Source organism: Pituophis catenifer, unplaced genomic scaffold (assembly GCF_029215685.1).
Source record: "Pituophis catenifer annectens isolate HBS135680 unplaced genomic scaffold, rPitCat1.0.hap2 SCAF_14, whole genome shotgun sequence".
Classification (NCBI taxonomy): domain Eukaryota; kingdom Metazoa; phylum Chordata; class Lepidosauria; order Squamata; family Colubridae; genus Pituophis; species Pituophis catenifer.
This window is the reverse complement of record NW_027256894.1, coordinates 9,568,825-9,589,430: the sequence shown is the minus strand read 5'-3', so window position 1 is coordinate 9,589,430 and position 20,606 is coordinate 9,568,825. Positions and strand designations below refer to the sequence as shown.

The window sequence follows — 20,606 nt, the reverse complement described above, 5'->3', positions numbered from 1 at the left end:
CACCTGGGGATGGAGTTTAAAGGAGAGGCAGTTGGGAGGGGCATTTGTCAGGAAGAAACACTGAATTCATCTAGTGTTGAGAGTTGTGGCCTGCATTCCTGGCATTCCTCCTGACTGTTTGAATTAGTGCCGTGCTTATCTTGTCTTGCGGGAATTATTCCTCGCTTCTGGGACTCATGATCTTGGCCTGCTGGAGTGATTGATTGCAGCCATTCTGCTTACAGCGTTTGGACTGGAGTATCTGCAGCCAGAAACTGCTGCAGGTTTGCGGGAGAGTTTTTCTCCAGGCTTGAGAGTAAACAGGACACTGGGGGCAAATAAAGGGACTCTCTGGCTGTGTTGCCTTCGTGCCATGCCCCGGGTTATCACAAGGCTTATCTTCAGATTTCCGACTCTATGCAAAGCAGCTCTGAAATCTGTGTGGTTCATGCCCTACGTTTTATCCCAACTCCAACAAACCATACTGTTGTCTCGCATTCCTTACTCACTGCGTCAAAAAGTATCCAAAGCAATAACGTCTATGTTTGAACACGACAGTAATTAAGTTGCAAACAATTATGTTTGCTGGTAAATTACATTTTACAGCTAATGTAGCCATAAAAGCCAACAGCCCATTGATAAAGCTAATGCTTGAAAGGAAAATTGAAAAGGCACACATAGCTTTACACGTCAGCAAGAGATTAAAAAACTTTACAGCTTCACTTGATTAGCATTTCCCAAGGGATGTTGGAGCATGTGACCGACCAACGCAACTTTTCTAGAATTCAAATATTTCCGTAAAAGTAGATTAAGATCCCATTGGTATGATAAAGTTCCCAATTTTACCCTATTCAGCATTTTTAACATCTACATTTCCCCTCTATTATTCTCTCTGACCTCTTGGTGAATCCCTCTCCGAAATGGGTTCATCCATTTGGTGTAGGATATATCACTCCTAACATACTCTAAACTGTTATTATTGTATTGCATTTTTTTCTTATGCATGTCTGTATATCACCCAGATTGACATTGTAGATCAACTATATACAGCATCACAGGAGTAATAGAGTAAGAAAATTATTGAGAAAAGTGACAAATAAATTAACTCTTCCCTTATGTCTTTTTTTTAAACTGAGGAAATGATTTGCTCTTTTGAATGGGAAAGCAGACATAGAATGATTAATTCTATACTGACCCAACAGCGGATATATACATGATAATAAGAGTTAATATTTGCAGAAACGTTTGAGGAAACGCTAATCGGTGCATAATTTTCCCAATCAAAGATCTATAAATGACACTGTAGGCTGGGTGAAAGGGTTCCACATTAAAAGAAATTTAAAGAGGATGTATAGGTTTACACCATTTAATGCAGAAGTCCTGCTCTAAAGCAGGGGTTCCCAACTTGCGGGCCGTGGCCCACTACCAGCCATGGCCTACTGGCCACTGGGCCGCATGAATGGCTGGCCAGTGCACGCACATGTGCACACGCACCCACCACTCATGCTGGCATCACCCACGGCCCCGTTTGCGTATGTGCCTGCACATGTAAAGGCGCTTGCCCCTCCAGGCTGCCAACCAAGAAAGGTTGGGGAAGTCTGTTCTACAGAGACACCCTCCCCCAACTCTGTTCTTTGTTTCTGTATTTCCTTAACAGGTCAACTAGTGTTTTACAGTCTGAAGGATACAAAGGAGTAAGCAAACAAGAAATGTGACATTTAATTCACAAAGTTCCTTCACTTTCTTGAATGGAATGGAATGGAATGGAATGGAATGGAATGGAATGGAATGGAATGGAATAGAATAGAATTCTTTATTGGCCAAGTGTGATTGGACACACAAGGAATTTGTCTTTGGTGCATACGTTCTCAGTGTACATAAAAAGACAAGATACATTCATCAAGAATCATAAGGTACAACACTTAATGATAGTCACAGGGTACAAATAAGCAATCAAATCATACTAGGAAACAAATAAAACAATATAATTGAAAGATACAAGCAACATGGTTATAGTAGTAAGTGGGAAGAGATAGACAGTAGTAAGGAAGAGAAGAATAATAGTAATACAGTCCTAGTAAATTATTTGACAGTGTTGTAGGGAAAAAAGTGAAAAAGGTGGCTCAGTGGTTAGAGTGCAGCACTGCAGGCTACTTCAGCTGACTGCTAGCTGCAGTTTGGCAGTTCAAATCTTACCAGGCTCAAAGTTGACTCAGCCTTCCATCCTTCCGAGGTGGGTAAAATGAGGACCCAGATTGTTGAGGGAAGAGGCTGACTCTATAAACTGCTTAGAGAGGGCTGTGAAGCTCTTTGAAGCGGTATATAAGTCTAAGTGCTATTGCTATTACTAATTGTAAAGTCCTCAAACCAAAAAAATTCTATCACGATTTCAATAGCTTTTTTTCCCCATGAGGTCTAGGCAAAGATCTTTTGGAATCGAAATAATTCTGTATTTATATAACCCGTGACAACTCCAGAAAGGATTCCCAATGAGGCTGCTTATTATCCGTTTCTGTATGTGAAGGAAATCTTGAGATTCTGGCCAATATTAATTTTAGCTGCAAATTGATTTGTTAATGCAAATCCACATGGAATTCTTTTTTTACACAAATAAAATAGAGAAATGATAAAGTTACTTGCTGGGATAGATCTGTGAACCTTTATCACTTTTGAATATGCATTATTGTAAAAAAAAAAAAAAAAACCTGCCCTATAAGGATTAGAACTTTTATTTGTGGATCGTTGCTAAATTCAAAGTTCCAAAATGATCAGAAAAAAGCCACTTTAATATTTAATGTGAAAAATATTAAGATATTTTTCTTTCACGGCCCATTAATATTTAACGGGCCATGAAAGAAAAATAATGTCCTGCTGAATGATCATTAAGATACTAAAATGAGACCAAACCAAGTTAGTCTGGAAAACTTTATTAATTTTCCTCACTAACCGCTCCTGTAAGGCATTTCATGTAAATATATAGCAATTTGTTTAAACGAATTATCAATACATTTATACATTGTTAGAGACTGCTTTCACAGTAAAAAGAAGGAAGCCTAATATATTAGGAGAAATCTGATGTTTAAGCATGGGATGGTAAAAATGATTCTATGTATATAACATATTAAGGATGCCAACTATGACTTAGGACAGTGATGGCAAACCTTTTTGCCATCACGTGCCAAAAGTGGGGGGAGCGCAGTGGGGGGGTTGTGTGCGCATGTGCCCACACCCATATTGCAATGCCCCCTGCGCACCCCACCCTGCGATGCCCTGCCCCTGCGCACGCCTCCTTCCTGTGCCCCCTTTTGGGCCTAGCAGGCCTCCCTGAAGCCTCCAGAGGCCAGAAACAGCCCATTTCCGGACTTCCGGTAGGCCCTATAGGCCTGCTTTTCATCCTCCCCAGGCTCCGGAGGCTTTCCTGGAGCCTGGGGAGGGCGATCACAGCCCATTTCTGGACTTCCGGAAAGCCTGTTTTTCGCCCTCCCAGAGCCTCCATGTGAGCCCTGTACTTACCTGGCATCCAAAACGGGCCATGTGGAGACTCCTGGGAGGGGAGGGGCAGCGTGGGCGTGCCCAGCCAAAAATCAGGTGGCCGGCCCGTGCGCATGCACGGTGAAGGCAACCTAGGGCAACGGCTCGCGTGCCATAGGTTCACCATCACGGACTTAGGGCATGTGAGAACAATTTGTCCTTAGTTTATTGTTGTTTTTTTTTTGCTTTAATTTATATGCCGCCCTTCTCTGGAGACTCAGGGCGGCTTACAATGCGTTAAGCAATAACCTTCATACTTTTGTATATTTATACAAAGTCATCTTATTGCCCCCATAATCTGGGTCCTCATTCCTGGTTGATTTTTGTCTTACAAAATTAAACCTGGAATATGGAAAACAACTGATTACAGTTCCTTCACCTAACAAATTCAGAATATCTGAAAGGTAACATGGAAAACCAACTATTAACATCAACACTGTTCTTTGCAGGACCAGACACTGGGGCCACGACCTGGTATTCTTAGCTAAATTTAGACTGCAATATAGATGATATTTTGAGAAGAAATTTACTGTGGAAGTCATTGCCAAAGCTGTTTAATTCATTTACCATGAAAGTTGGCAAAACATGAAGCTTTTCAATTACTAAATCTATAATTAATGCCAAAGGCTTGCTGAGTAAACTTAGCTTGCTTTAATTAAATATTGCACGATGCTACAACTTGTACATTTTATAAGTCACAAACGTCTAATAGAATACATAAATAAATAAATAATCCAGAACCTCCAATCTTGTCAGATGTTTTAAAAAATTATCTATTAAGTATGTGTTCATAAGTTCAAAATGCCAAAAGTTAGTTCTAGGCATTTTTATTGAAAAAAAATATTTTTTTTACTTGTAGAAAAATAAAACTCTTGATGGGGCTCCAACTTCTGTAACAAACATCAACAGAAGGCTATAAGATAATCAGCTGCCACTTTTACACATTTTAAAATTGCACTGATTAGAATCCGAGTTTGGACAGAATGATAATACTAGCATGCTGGCTGTCATTACATTTATCTGAGAGAACATTCATGTTGCAGGCATGCCAAAATGTGGTGGGAGTTCAACATTAATATACGATTGCTCTCCTAATAAAACAGCTTCTCTTCTAAGAGCGTTTTAATCATCTCTCTCTATTTAATTGCACAATTTATCTACTGCTTCAGATAATATAAAGGTCAAGGTTTCCCTGTCCAGTCATGTCCAGGGCGCAGTGCTCATGTCAATTTCTTGGCCAAGAGAGGCACTGTTGTCTGAAAAGACATTTCCATGGTCATGTGGCCAGGAAGTCTATACGCCAAAGTTGCATGGGAATGCTGTTATCTTCCCATCAAAGTGGTACCTATTTATCTACTCGCATTTGCATATCTTTTGAACTGCTAGATGCGCAGGAGCTGGAGGCAAGAATAGGAGCTCACCCAATTGCGCGGCGCTTGACTCTTGAACCCGGGCTGTCAGCTTTCTAGATGAGAAGCTCAGCATGTTTAACTGCTGAGTCACCGCGCCCAATAATATACCCAACAATAAATAATACAAGTGTATTAATATGTCAGGGTTCCAACCGCTGCCCGAATTAAATCATGAGTCTTGAGCCAAGTTTCAAAAGAAATCCAGTTATTTATTAGGAGCTTCATGTTGGCACATTCCCAAGTGAAGCCAGCTCTGATCCTACTTAATTTACACTCCAATTATGATCCTATTTCCCCGTCCCCCCAGGGTTTGTCATCAATCACATTCACCAACGGAGCAATTTCACCGGTTGTAGAAGTCATTCCCCTCTGGCTGCTGTAGGTAATCCTGGGATACAGCCTTGAGAAAGATAAGCATGGAATGCACATCTGTCTTTGGCTGCTGTGCCATTTTGCTGGCTTCCCATCCCCTCTGGCCTATGGCAACTTGAGAACAGACCAGGGATGCTTTGCGAGTTGACATAATAATTACATTGATGTGATTATTAACTTCAGTCAAGCCAGAGCTCCTTAAAGTGGGGACCCTGCTAATCTTGAAGGGAACTTGTTCCATTGGAGAGGTGCTACCTCAGCAAAATGCTTTGGAGGTGCTATCCCACTACGGACACGTGGTAAGTAGAGGCTTATTTATGAAAAGCAATCTCTTAGATATTCTTGCCCTGAGCCATTGAAGGCATCTTGAATTGTTCTTAGAAATCCCCTGGCAAACAGTATAGCTCCTGCAGCAATTGTGTACTATGGTAGTACCAGGTCTGGGAATACCTGGGAAGGTATTTAAAACAGATGCGATTTAAATTCTAAAAAATATACTTTTTTCTTCATGAAATTGCATTCTTGCTCAAGGCTCATGATGATAAAACTGCAGTGATAAGCTGCATCCAGCTCTTTGCTACCGTGTTTCTCTGAAAACACGACCCACCCCAATAATAAGCCCAACTCTAATTTTTTTGGGGTGGGCCTAATATTACCCCTACCCCAAAAATAAGTCTGGGGGATGGGCATGGCCAGCATGAGTGGCAGCAGGGCACGGGGGGGGGGGGGGGAAACTGTCCAGCTGCAGCTACAGCCCGCTGGCCCCTTGGGGCAACGCAAATACTGCTTTTGCCCTTCTCTTTCTGGGCGCAATGCTTCTGCTTGTTGGGTCCCTTTCCCGAAAGCGGCAGCTCCGTGGCCAGCTGCTTTACTTTTTCCCTCTTTTTGGGAGGCTTGCGGGAGGCTGTTTGGCGAATGGGAGGAAAATGGGGAGGGGGATTTTCCTGCCTGCCATCCTTCCCTCAGTCTGTGCTGAGCTTGAGGAATGGATGACAGGCAGGAAGATTCCCCTCCCCATTGTCCTCCCGTTCACCAAAAAGCCTCTATTCTGAACCTTCAGCTCACTGAGTCTGGCCTGCTGCACTTCAAAAAAATAAGACCATCTCAAAAATAAGCCCCAAGTGCTTATTTTCAAGTCTAAAAAAAATTAAGACTTGGTCTGATTTTCTGAAAAATCCAGAGTAGAGTAGATCGGAATATCTAGTTGTTTACTCACAATTACGAGACTCACAGCATTTCCTTAAAAGGGATTTATAGGTGAAGATTTGCAAGCATGAAACCTGCTAGGGAACTGCTGGCAAAGCAATACCAGAAAGGGCTCTTCGGAAGACTCAGAGAAGCAGATTTAGGGGCCAATTTTCCCAACAGAGATGAATTACTACAAGCAGCAGAGGATAAATACATAAACAACATTTTGGAGAAAGGAAAAGTTAGGGGACCTCAGGCAATCTGATTTTAAATCAGCAGTTCGACATCGACAGATATTTTAATGGTTAAAACCAGCGATCTTTTTTTAAGAGTCAGAAATATCACATACCTAAAGATTTCAACATGTAAGAAGAAAAAGGGTTAATGTCCCATATTTTATATAAATGGAGGATAAAATAAGCAAGCATCTTTTATACCGAAAAGGCCATTACTAAGTAAAACATTACAGACAAATAGTCATGAATAACAGTTGATGGAACTGGGCATGGCTAGTCTAGTGAAGAGAAGGACCAGGGGAGACATGATAGCATCTTCCAATACTTGAGGGGCTGTCAGAGAGAGGAGGGGGTCAAGCTGTTTTCCAAAGCACCTGAAGGCCAGACAAGGAATAATGGATGGAAACTGACCAAGGAGAGATTCAACCTAGAAATGAGGAGAAATTTCCTGACAATGAGAACAATCAACCCATGGAACAGAAGTTGCCTTCAGAAGTTGGGGGAGCTTCATCACTTGAGACTTTCAAGAACAGATTGGACTGCCATTTGTCAGAAATGGTGTAGGGTCTCCTGCTTGGGCGGGGGATTAGACTAAATGACCTACAAGGTACCTTCCAACTCTGTTAATCTGTAATCATTCTGTAATATAACTTTTTTGAATGCTCCAAATTTGGAATCTGTAAAAACCATGCACTTCTAAAAAATAAAAAAGGTTTTGCTTGAAAAATATACTGCAGGAATCCAGCATGAATTGTAAGAAACTTAATCATATCTAGGTACTTACTTTAGAATTAAATATTCTGAAAACATTTTGGACGATTTTTAGTCAGAAGAAGTTTCTGACTTTATGAAATGCGCACCATTTGACATTTTCAATTACAATTACTGTCCATTTGAATTTCTATATTTGGAAAACTGTTAGTAGAACAGTAGTGTATTAGGATTCAGCATTCACTATAAAATTCTTGCTACATTGCAAAAAAAAAAAAACCTTTTTGCTTAAGATTGCACTGTATTCTGAAATAAAAATGACTAAGAATGATTCCAAGTAATCATGATTAGACTGTGCTGCTTTTATTGTACTTCTAGCTAAACAACATCAATAAGTGGTGATTAAATTATACCATCCCAAATTAATACCATAAAATGTAGCACTCCTGGCACAATATATCAGATTATCTGATACATGGGAAATGAGGTAGAAGGCAAGGAAGGTTTCAGTAATTCTTCTGATAAGCAATCTGCCTTCTGCAAACTTAATGCATTTTAATACTGTAACTAAGCATTTAATTTTAAGTCAGCAATAATGAATATAATTAGTGGAAGGAGTACACTAAGAACAGTTGACTAATATTATTTAACATAATTCAAATATTATATAACAGGTAAAAATTGCATACAGGAGCCATAAGGCTTCGCGTGCCTTACCTGCTGGCAAATATTTTAGCTGATTATTAGCTAATCGAAGGTGGCGTAGAGATCGCAAACGCCCAATTTCTGGGCACACAATTTCAAGGGCATTGTCACTCAAGTCCAGAAACTGCAGTTTAACCAAAGAACCAATTGCTTTAAGGAAAAAAAAAAAGTAATATATTTAACTTAGAATGAGACATCTGTTAATATTCCTAAAACACAAGACATCTTGCTGTACAGATTAGCACATTTATTTTTTGCACAGCCTTCTGTGCAAAAGTCTATTTCAGCAGTTAGATGGAAAGAACGTTGAGGGAACAAGAATATCATATCACTGGACATTAGGAAGTTAGGTGAGCCCAGGTATAGTAGTTGCTAGTATTCTCAGTTGCCATAATACAGTATTTCTTTACTTTGCAACTTTAAGATGTGTGGGAGGGCTGGCTGGGGAATTTTGGGAATTTAATGTTGCTAACATTAGTATTAGTTAGTATTGCTAATACTAACATAGTATGTTGTCTGTCTTTGTCTTTGGTTATAGTTTTTATTTGTTGTATGGTTTTAAAGAGAATTGGATATATATATTTTATATATATAAAAACTATAGTCGTCTGGGTTTTCATTAGTGTACAAAGAGGTTGAATTTATGCCCAGAATGTAAGAAGTCTCCAGCTATAATTCTCAGCGGGTTTCTGCAATTACTTAATCTATTTACATGAATAGTCCTGCACTCTGTAGAATCCCTACACACTCGAAGCAGTAAAAGAGGAAGAACAACTCTGTAGAAGCCATGCTAGAAAATCAAAACTACTGCAGCTCAGCCAACATGTTTCTTTGATATTACTGGCACATTTCCTTCTCTAAACGGCAAATATTTTTTTTTAAAAATCTCCCAGGGTTTATTTTTATAAAAGGCAATTGCATGGCGTACAACTGTTGAATGAATAAATTAAAAAGAAATGCTTTATAAAGGATGAATAAGGTTAAAAATCATATCTTGAGTTGAAGCTGAATGGTACTTAATGGCATTTTGGCTGCCTCAGTGCTCCAACTACAAGCAAAGTCAAAGGAACAAAGAATATATCTGAAAATCCAGACATTATTAGGGCACTCACCTTCAGGTACAATAATGATATTATTTGAATGCAGGTATCTGGGGAAAGAACAAAATATATTGTTATTTTCAGGAGTGGGAAAATAAGGCCAGTTTTATTTATTTAAAGAATTTAAATAGCTGTTTATCTCATATAATGATCCTAGGTGGCACACAACAACCAAAAATCCTCAGAACTTCAGACCTTGACTCCATCTTGCTAGTTTGAGCTGCAGTCTGCTGTCCCTCATCCCTAATCCCACAGTTTCCAGGCACTGGGAAAAGATCTTGAGAAGATTGCTGAATTGACCTAGAGAGGATCTAGGATCATCAGGCACCAGACCAATCCAACTAGTATGTATCTAAATTACACAATGAATGATTGAGGGAACTAGGTACCAGTATGTCTAGCTTATTGAAACGAAGGACAATGGGTGACATGGTAGCAGTTTTTCATTACTTGAGGGGCTGTCACAAAGAAGAGGAGGTTGACCTATTCTCCAAAGCATCTGAGGGCAGGACAAGAAGCAACAGATGGAAGATTATCAAGGAGATCCAACTTGGAACGAAGGAGAAATTTCCTGACATTGAGAACAATTAACTAGTGGAACTGCTTGCCTCCAGAAGTTGTAAATGCTCCAACACTGGAAGTCTTTAAGAAGAGATTAGATAACCATTTGTCTGAAGTGGTATAGGGTGTCCTGCCTAAGCAAGCAAGGGGTTGGACTAGAAGACCTCCAAGGTCCCTTCCGACCCTATTAGTCTACGTTCAGTGTTCTATTATTTGTAAAAATAATAAAGACCGGATATAAACAAACAAACAAATGCTTATGACATAAATAACTTATCAGCCAGATGCTTTGAACCCAACACCTACCATATGTGATTTCCTATGCGTGTCGATGACAGACACAAAACGGGAGAAAAAGAAAAAGTGGTGGATGTAAAATTAAATCTGTAAATCTCACCTATTTCTCCTAGGCTTATTTGTTTTGATTTATGGCTTTGAACGTATCCATGTATTCTACAACAGCGGAAACAGGCATGCTACTTGATTCTTTTATTCCCTCATTGTCAATAAAGGAAGTAGGTTACAATTAAGTCAGTCATGTCAAATAGCTGCTGCACCGTCAAAATGAGATAATCTTAAATACACACCATTGTGGCTTACTCTCTGACTGAAACCAGGCCAAGGTCAACAGATTTCCTATCTGAGTTAAGACCTCTTTCTTGTGACTAATTCAGAATTAGACAGATTGAAATTGCGTTAGAGCAGGGATGAAATGTTGCCGGTTCAGACCGGACTGCCCTATCCGGTAGCGATGGAGGCGGGTGATTTGGAGAACCGGCAGCAAAAATCCCTGCATCCCCCCACCCCGGTGGCCAGCTGAGCTGCGCAATCATCAGAGGCTTTTTTTTTTAACGTTTAAAAGTATTTTTTCTACAACCTCTTTGGGTGAAAAAAATGCTTTTAAAAGTAAAAAAAAAAGCCTCTGATGATTGTGCGGTTCAGCTGGGATCGTCAGAGGCTTTTAAAAGCATTTTTTTCTGCAACCTCTTTAGCTGAACTGCGTTAGAGCAGTTCCTGCAAAGGAAAGAACTACTGGAATTCCCTTTCAGAAATCACAGAGAAAGTATTACTATCGTCTGCATTTGAAAAGTATCATTAACCCTCACCCCAGCCAGGAAATCAGAAACATATTTTTTTATCGAAGTTCTTCTAATTTTTTTTGGTGGTGATTTCAATCTTCACAGTTTCAATACCAACATGAAACCAATTGCAAGTGGCAATATTAATTCAACAAAAATTGAGAAACTGATACTATTTAAAATAAAATTTACTTATTTAAAAAATATTTTTTTCCCCTTGTTTACCGACAAGCCCAAGCACATTCAGACTAAGAACTACGTTAAGTACCACCAAAGGCCGGGGTGTGTTCCATTCCATCACGCAATCTGGTTTTTAAAAAATCTTCTTGCTTCTATTTTTTCCCTTCCGTTGTGCCTGGAACTATTTATGAGGTGCTTTGGATCCTGACCTATATTTATGATTAAGAAGCCCTCTTCTTTCATGCAACATTAGCTAGAATTGTTTAAGGACCCATCCGACACAAACGATTTTAATAGAGCTCCACTAATTCGGCGCTCTGGATTTTCTTATGGCATTCATTTCAATGCCCTGAGTAAGGAACATACACAAGCACCATTACGATTGCATTGTTTGAGGTTGAGATGATCTATTAATTATGCATGCAAAGTTGACAAGATTGTTATGCAGCATTAGAAAAAGTAGGAAGAACTGTCACTCAAATACGGACAGCCGTATTAGTATTTCCATGTCGGAGAGGATTCCAATGCCATGCTTTTTAAAGCTTGGTTAAAATATAACTGGGAAACAATTTCTCATCAAATCTCCTAAAGAAAATTGAAGTGTCGGGGTTGAAATCTTTTGAGTCCATCGTAACACAGAATCACAGCCAGAATAATTTTTTTTATCTTATTAGCAGCTTCCGTAAGGTTTGCTCCACTGCACCTCAATGTACGTTTTACAATCTGATAAAACATTAACAAGATTAAAATATACCCAAATTGAAATCCCAACCTTTCTAATGACAGAGTAAATTAGACAGGGGGGAAAAAGAGGATTAAAGAACGTTAATATAATTTGGGACAAGAAAACGTTAGTATGTGGCTCAACAAGCTTGCTGACTTTTCAGAGCTTCTAGAAATAACCTCTTTCAAATATTAAGAAGATTCTTGTGGCTTAATCAGATTATGTTTGAAACTGCATGGTGCCAAAAACATGCAACTCTCATGAAAGCTGTACTTTAAGTTCATTAAAAGAGAATTCCCACTAGATAAGATGAGGCAAGATTATTCCTTAAAGAAGCTGCAGACTGCAATGACCTTCAAAAATTAATAACTGCACTGCTGACACTCAAATTATAAATAAGGGACAGCTTGCCGTGATGATGATGATGATGATTTAAGTGGAGATTTAGATCACATTTCTTAGTTATATGGGATCAGCCTGCACAGAACAGTGTCCCTGTATAATATACATAAATAATTTAGCCCACATCCTTTGACCATAGAGAGGCTATAAAATATGACCTGGTTACAGATGTGCTTCTCTAATTATTTTAAACCACTAATGCTTACAGGAACTGTTGCCATGGCACCGCAGCTGAAAATTATTCCAGGGGTTGTGAGAACAATGCAAACCCTTTCATAGTTTGGAAAACGAAGCTTCCTTATCTTAACAACGGAAGTAGCTAAGTTCTCCAGAAAGTTTTGGCGCTATTGCTAATGAGGGTTTTCTCTTGCCCATGTTGGTGTGTCCAGACAACATTCCCACAAGATTGCTGATGAATTACACGAATGAAGGCGAATATATGTGTCCCTGGATAATGTTACAGGATCCAATCTGGGTTGGTCAGGCTAGTCCAGGGTGGTCAAACTCGATTTCATTGAGGGCTGCATCAGGGTTGTGTTTGACCTGGGGGGGAGTGGGCGTGGCCAGCTGGCAATCACTCATGTTGGAGGTGCCTATGGCGGCCCGAGTGCTCCCGAGCTCCATTTTCTGCTGCAACAGCCTCCTGCAACTCTCTGCCAGCAAAAACGGAGCTCCATTTTTGCTGGCAGGGGCACGATGGGCCAGTCCTTCGCTGTTTCCAGGGAAGCCCCGCGGGCCAGATCTAAGCACCTGTAGGCCAGATACGGCCCCCGGGCCTTGAGTTTGACACTAGAGAGAAATTCCCTTTTAGATGGGCTCCAGCACAAGTCCCAAAGCTTGGAAGACAAAATCTCTGGTCCCGGTGACCAACCCAGATTGTCTCCTGCAAATATATTAACTGTTCAGATAAAAAAAAAAATTAGAATTATATAAGATGCAAGGTTCTTGTATTCCTAACCAAAGCATACAATCTCACATTCTTGATCAAAGGAAACAATGGTGAAATAGTTATTAAAGGTATTAGAATACTGTGTTCTAAGAAGGATAGGACACTCTAGGACAAAGTAAAATGCCGCTCTAAATCCTTACAGAAGATAAGAACTTGATTGTTACAAACTGTATTATTGTTAGAAAGTATATTCACAAGTTTCCGGAGTAAATAATCAAGCTGACGTAGATAAAATGTAGCCACTCAGCAAGAACTGAGCATGATGATGTTTCCTAGCTCTTTTTCACAGAATAATATCTATAGGTTCACAGACATTGCCCCATAGCTTGGGGATGATAGCATAAGAACTAATTTTGATCAGGGAAAAAAAGAGCTTGTAATATACCGTTTATATCCACTTAAGATATTTTCCCATAAGTCAAGCCAATTGTATATATATCTCAGCATAAATACTAACAACAACAAAAATAATATACTTACAGTTCCACAAGATTTGGAAGTTTCTGGGCAAGGTTTTCTGGCTAAAATATATATAAAAAAAAGAATATAGACAAAGTTATAAATTTCATCTTTATAAATTCAACATCAATTTGTTTCTTCTTTCAGGCTAGAATCAGGATGAAGCCTTGGGTACCAGAAACCTAAAGCTACACACCAAATTATTATACCTGTTCCTCTACCTGATTTGGCAATTGTAGTTTTTAGCCTTGCCTAACCAGTAACCAGGGATGCGGTGGCTCAGTGAGCTTGTCGATCGAAAGGTCGGCAGTTCAAATCCCTAGTGCCGCGTAATGGGGTGAGCTCCAGTCCCAGCTTCTGCCAATCTAGCAGTTCAAAAGCATGTTAAAAAAAAAATGCAAATAGAAAAATAGGGACCACCTTTGGTGGGAAGGTAACAGCGTTCTGTCTGCCTTTGGCGTTTAGTCATGCCGGCCACATGACCACAGAGACGTCTTCGGACAGCGCTGGCTCTTCGGCTTTGAAACGGAGATGAGCACTGCCCCCTAGAGCTAGAAATGACTAGCATGCTTGTGCAGGGAATCATTTACCTTTTTAACCAGTAACCACAGACTTCACCAAGTAGGAATGTGTCAAGTCAACAAGCAGAAAGCAAATAACCTTCCAATGTAAAAACTGGGAATTCTAGAAGAGTGTAGCTGGTTCACATTAATAAAACAAAATATTAATTAATGTAATCCAAAATCCTAATATATCGAAATTCAGTAACTAGTGATAAGATTAGTAATATCAACTGTATTTTCAAGCTATCCTTTATACTACAAAACAACAGAATTAAATTGTATTGATTACTTCAGTCATGGTATTTCAATTACTTTATAAAAAACACAAGCTCAGGCTGAATTTGTTTTGAAATAAACTTTTTACAGTTTATGCCACTATAACTTTTTTTGGTGTATATAAAATAATCTGATTTTGCCACAATAAACAATGAAACCACTTATCTTAATGTATCTTTGTTTTTATCTTTTTATCTTTTTTTCCCCTTACTTTAGAATTCAGAGGTTTATTTCATGAACAATTTGGAACCTGAACTGCCATCATAACACAATTTATATCAATAACCCATTGCAATGAGGTCCAGAGACGATAGCTAGCTCCAGCAAGGAATAGCTACGGCCAGTGGCCCTGAACTCATCCCAAGACATTCTCAGCATTTTATTTACCAGGTACCCCCTTTAATTGCCTTCTGTGGCCACGGACCATGGCCACGGATCCCCAAGACTTAACTCGAGATTTAAATCATAACCTTTTTTTTCAAGCCTTTGCTCAATGCCTGTGAGAACATTGCGGTCCCTCCAGGGATCTGCAGACCACAGGTTAATAACTAACAAAAATAAATAATTTTGAAGAATTTATGAGATAAGGATTCAAGAAGGAGTATGGTTTAAAGCATATGCTACAACTTTTTATTCAGCTACTGTTTACAGGGGTGGAGAGGTGCTTCTCTAAAAAGGAGTTGCTGAAAGAAGCTTATAAAATATAAAAAGTGTGCAGTCTATTCGTATGTGCAAAGTTAAAAAAAACAAACAAATCATAGCCAGCAACTACAGATGGTTAAATAACTTGGAAGGGTAGAATACTACTGGCAAATTATTTCAATTCGTAATTTGATCGCAAGCAATCCCTTTAGAGTCTTCTCTTTCAGCTAAGCACATATGCAGAACAGTTCATAGCCTCCTCAGCCCTTTTTTTCCAGTTAAGAAATTCAGGAATTCTGAGTTTGGTTTCCACCTACTGGGGAATTAATGTTCAACACGCTGAAGTTGGGCAGCAGTTTCTAACTGAATTCTAACAAACGGCCAAGTTTTTACTGATTTGATAAGGTAGCAGTATAGCAGTATAAAGGTAAAGGTTCCCCTCGCACATATGTGCTAGTCATTCCCGACTCTAGGGGGCGGTGCTCATCTCCGTTTCAAAGCCAAAGAGCCAGTGCTGTCCGAAGACGTCTCCATGGTCATGTGGCCGGCATGACTCAATGCCAAAGGCGCACGGAACGCTGTTACCTTCCCACCAAAGGTGGTCCCTATTTTTCTACTTGCATTTTTTACGTGCTTTCGAACTGCTAGGTTGGCAGAAGCTGGGACAAGTCACAGGAGCTCACCCCATTACGCGGCACTAGGGATTCGAACCGCTGAACTGCCACTGTTTTTTTAAAAAAAGGATGACATTTTCTCAAATCAGAATGGCATCCTCAAGTGTCTTTTGTTGAAAACCGCCTACATCCCGTAACACCTGCTTGTCAGTTCCAATCTTGCAGAGTTGGGGTCTTCTGGGTTCCTTTGATGAAATAATTTCATCTATCTGTACACCGCAAGTTCACCTCCTCCATAGCAGCGCCTGCCCTCTAGAACAAGGCTTACCTCAAAATCTGGATGGACCTCACTCTGCAGTGACTGTATTTTTTTTTTTAATTTGATTTATATGCCGCCCTTCTCCGGAGATTCAGGGCGGCTTATAATGCGTTAAGCAATAGCCTTCATACTTTTGTATATTTATACAAAGTCAGCTTATTGCCCCCACAATCTGGGTCCTTTAGAAGAGCAGTGAAGTTCTGTTCTTTCCTGAGGTCTTTGGTGAGGTAGAGTGAGACCCATCGCTTCATTGCACTTGTATTCTTTTATTTTTTTATCTTATGCCATAGCAGGTGGTGTCCAACCTGCAGCCCACAGACTGCATGCGGCCCTGGACAGCTAGTAATATGGCTGCCCAAGATTGTAAACATTTTATCATTATATGTTTTTATATACATTAAATATATATTTTATATGTGGCTTAAGGCAATTTCTCTTTACTTTTTACCCATGCCTTACAGTATTCGTTTTCTGACTTGGCCTACCTGAAAAGGTTAACATAGAACAGGGGTCTCAAACTTGCAGCGTCACGTTGTCGTCACATGACGTATCACAACTTTTCTCCCCTTCGTTAAAATGGGGGTGGGCGTGGCCAGTGCATGACGCATCCAGCCCGTGGGCTGCAAGTTTGACACCCCTGACATAGATCATCCCAAAGGTGCTATTTCTTTGAAGACATTTCACTTCTCATCCAAGAAGCTTCTTCCCCTTCTGCGATGAGAAGCAAAATGTCTTCCGAGAAAAACCAGAAAGTCCAGTTGCCTCTTGAAAAAGCACCTTTGGGACAACCATGACCTGGATGACTGAGATCCTATTTTTGCCCAACATAAGGAATAACTGATACTTCAAAACACAAATTCTATTCAACACAATAACAAATCTTTTGCTTATTAAACAATGAAACGACATACCAAGGTAGTTAAGGAATTTCTTTTCATGTATAATCTCTCCAAGTATTGCAGACCTTCATCCTTCAGCAATTCTAAAGGAAAATGATGAAGATTTCGATAGTTCAAGAACAAATTCTTGTGCCTTTCTAGCTTTGCCTCTGATATCGTTTTACAAAGTTCTGATGCCATGATGGCAGATACTGGTCCAGCCACCTTATTAGATCTCTATTCATGGCAAAAATTGATCATTTCTGAAAGAAAAAACAGAAGAAAAAGATTATCAATAATTCTCTTAATGATTTTCAAAAGCAGTTTTTCAGAAGCATCAATATTTTTTAAATCTATGCAACTTTGTCACAAAACGAAAGCAAAACACAGCACGCTCTCTAACCGTAGAAAACAAACAACAAAGCGGTGTAGAAAAACCAAGAGTACAACAAAGTTTCAGACAGAAAAATCAACATAGTAGCAACATTTAGGGCAACTGACTCAACAGATACTAATACTGTACTAAAATCTATGCAAAAAAGCAGGAAAATATTTGTCAAATTAGGTGTCTTTAACTTATTATACCTTACAACCCAACATTAGCATAACTGCTATGTGTATGAAAATAATGCTCACAGAGAAGTGGGAGAGGTTTTAAAGATACGAAGGCTGTTTGCAAACCTGTTTCATTATGACATACAAATAAGCAGATATGTACTTAGCTTTCCTCTGTACAAATAAATTGGACAGACATCCAAAAACCAATGGAAATGTTTATTTTATTTAAAGCAAAAACGAGATAAATCTAAGTAGCACCAACAGCAATTATGTAAACCAGTGACAGGAAACTCTGATCCTTCAAATGCTACCCTCTCCTAGCATCTCACAACTGGCCAGGGATATAGGCAATATTAAGGATACCATAACCACTAGGACCTGTTTTATCATTACAAGCAGCAACTGTTTGTCAACTCACTTTAAACTCCCTTTTAACGACCCTGCAACCCCTTGATGACTGGATGGAAGTGAGCATTTACATTCAGCTATAAAAAAAGACACAACTTCCAGACCAGGTTATGTTGCCAGCTTTCCTTTCCATCTTGGACTATTAAAAACCAAAAGCAGAATTCAAAGAATTCAGAATTCAAAGACGCTGATCACAGCTTAAAACAAAAACAGCTCCCCCAAAGCCCACTCCCCCCAAAAGGTTGCATGATGTAACACCAACTGCTTAGCAACACTCATGCCCCCCCCCTCCCTAAAAATCCCATCTTTGGGACATCCACCAGTTGCCTGGCCACTTTTGCCCCCAACCAGTGACTGATGACCTAACACAATTATGTTAAACTATGCCTCGCTGCAACATGCTTTACTCCACATGCTACAACTGAGAGCACATAAATGATAACCGTGACATTTTGCTGCATTACAGGATGTTGTGCCACTGCCATCATCATGTTCCCTCCACACAAGATTGGCAAGAATAGAATAGACCTCGAAGGGACCTTGGAGGTCTTCCAGTGCAGCCAAGAAAAGCTCAGTCTGACGTGGGATCCCAGAATCAGCAGCCAGCACCATCAGTTAAGGCTCCCACATCAAGTCTGTAGGGATTCTCAGTCATCCAGGTCATGGTTGTCCCAAAGGTGCTTTTTCAAGAGGCAACTAGACTTTGTTTTTTCTTTGAAGATGTTTCGCTTTTCATCCAAGAAGCTTCTTCAGCTCTGACTGGATGGTGGAGAACGGAAAGATTTCACCCTTTGAATGGTGTGGGAGTATGAACAGATTTCCAGAACATCTGCAAATTCTTCCATTCCCCACCATCCAGTCAGAGCTGAAGAAGCTTCTTGGATGAGAAGCGAAACATCTTCAAGAAAAAACAAGAAAGTCCAGTTGCCTCCTGAAAAAAAAAAAAGCACCTTTGGGACAACCGTGACCTGGATGACTGAGAATCTCTACAGACTTTTAGCTATACAATTTGGGATGGACACCCTTGGAATGGTGCGGGAGGAGGAATGGATTTCCAGAGGGGGAAAAAATGCAGACAGAAACCAGGATCACCACTCAGGTGACCCTGAGGACACAGTTAAACCTCCAAGTGCTTCAATGACCCTCTAAAAGGATGCAAATGACCAGCTGTCTGCAAGGAATATAAATCCTTCCATTCCCGACCATCCAAGTCAGAGCTGAAGAAGCTTCTTGGATGAGAAGCGAAACGTCTTCAAAAGAAAAAAACAAGAAAGTCCAGTTGCCTCTTGAAAAAAACCACCTTTGGGACAACCGTGACCTGGATGACTGAGAATCTCTACAGACCTTTAGCTATACAATTTGGGATGGACACCCTTTGAATGGAGGGTGGGAGGAGGAATGGATTTCCAGAGGGGGAAAAAATTGCAGACTACAGAAACCAGGAGCACCACTCAGATGACCCTGAGGACACAGATAAAACTCCAAGTGCTTCAATGACCGTTTAAAATAAGGGTCCCCAAACTTGGCCGCTTTAAGACTTGTGAACTTCAATTCCCAGAATTCTCTAGCCAGCATAGCTGGCTGGAGAATTCTGAGACTTGAAGTCCACAAGTCTTAAAGCGGCCAAGTTTGAAGACCTCTGCTCTAAAAGGATGCAAATGACCAGCTGTCTACAAGGAATATCAACCCTTCCATTCCCCACCATCCAAGTCAGAGCTGAAGAAGCTTCTTGGATGAGAAGCAAAACATCTTCAAAGAAAAAAAAAAACCAAACCAAACCAAGAAAGTCCAGCTGCCTCCTGAAAAGAAAATGGGGGGAAAAAAAAGAAGCACTTTTGGGACTCTCCCATATCAAGATGGCAAAAGCCCCATAAATTGTGCTTTGGTTTAAATTGGCTTGACTTGACTTGGGTGTTTCTGACCCTTCTGAGTAAGTGGAAGGTGTAAGTGGACTTCAACTCCCAGAATCCCTCAGCCAGAAATGGGAATGGCTGGCATTGAATGGCCGGCTGGGGAATTCTGGGAGTTGAAGTCCACATACCCACCTGTCACTTGCTCAGAAAGGAGAAACGGACGGGGTTTAGGCGCTTCCAACAACGGCTGCCGATGGCAACTGGGGCTCCCCCCCCCCCACCCCGCTATCCCCATCCAAGGGGGGGGGCAGCCAGGAAGCTGCTCATCATCCCCCCCCCGGGTCCGGTTGCTACGACAACGGGGCCCACGAGTGGAAAGAGAGACCGAAGAACGGCAGCTTCTTCCCCGGGGAAAGAGAAGCCGCCTCGGGGCCAGCGCGCTCACCGGCAGTTCCCAGCCGAAGAAGGAGGAGGAATCTCTCCTCCCTCGGCGCAAAAACATCGGCTCGCCCACAGAAAACACCTCCGCGGGCCCTCCGAGCGTCAACTTCCGGCTCAGCGGCGGCGGAAGTGACGTTCTGGAAAACGCGACTTGGGCCCCCGCGGGAAGTGGGCGGAGTCTCGCGAGACTTTCGCTTTCGTCCCCGTTTGCGGCGCGCTTTGTTTGCTCACGCGGAGGGAGGGAAGGAAGAAAGGAAGGAAGGCTTGGATGGGAGACCACGAGGAAATCTCCGTTGGGAGGGTTGGATGATGAAGGGTATCCTCTTCGAAGAAAACAATAAAATTACGGGGGGGAAGGGGGAAGGAAGGAAGGAAAGATGGAAAGGAAGGGAGAGGAGAGAGAAAGAAAGAAATAGAGAAAGATAAGGGAAGGAAGGAAGGAAGGCTTGGATGGGAGGCCACCAGG

The 20,606-nt window shown here is 40.8% G+C and overlaps 1 protein-coding gene across 4 annotated transcripts in view; it reads right to left on the bottom strand.

The window, feature by feature from the left end:
* LRRC28 (leucine rich repeat containing 28) overlaps nt 1-20,246 on the bottom strand; it is a 50,733-nt gene extending 30,487 nt beyond the window's left edge. For all 4 annotated transcript variants that reach the window (XR_011601042.1, XR_011601041.1, XM_070953625.1 and 1 more), the window contains exons 1-5: nt 20,145-20,246; nt 16,914-17,143; nt 13,610-13,650; nt 9,247-9,284; nt 8,147-8,284 (exon numbers count right to left, since the gene is read on the bottom strand). Coding sequence is in view for 2 of the 4 variants with exons in the window: in XM_070953625.1 (XP_070809726.1) it covers nt 8,147-8,284; nt 9,247-9,284; nt 13,610-13,650; nt 16,914-17,081 (385 nt within the window). In the remaining 2 variants the exon portion in view is untranslated. The remainder of the gene's footprint in view (nt 1-8,146; nt 8,285-9,246; nt 9,285-13,609; nt 13,651-16,913; nt 17,144-20,144) is intronic.
* Between the last annotated feature and the right edge of the window lie 360 nt (nt 20,247-20,606).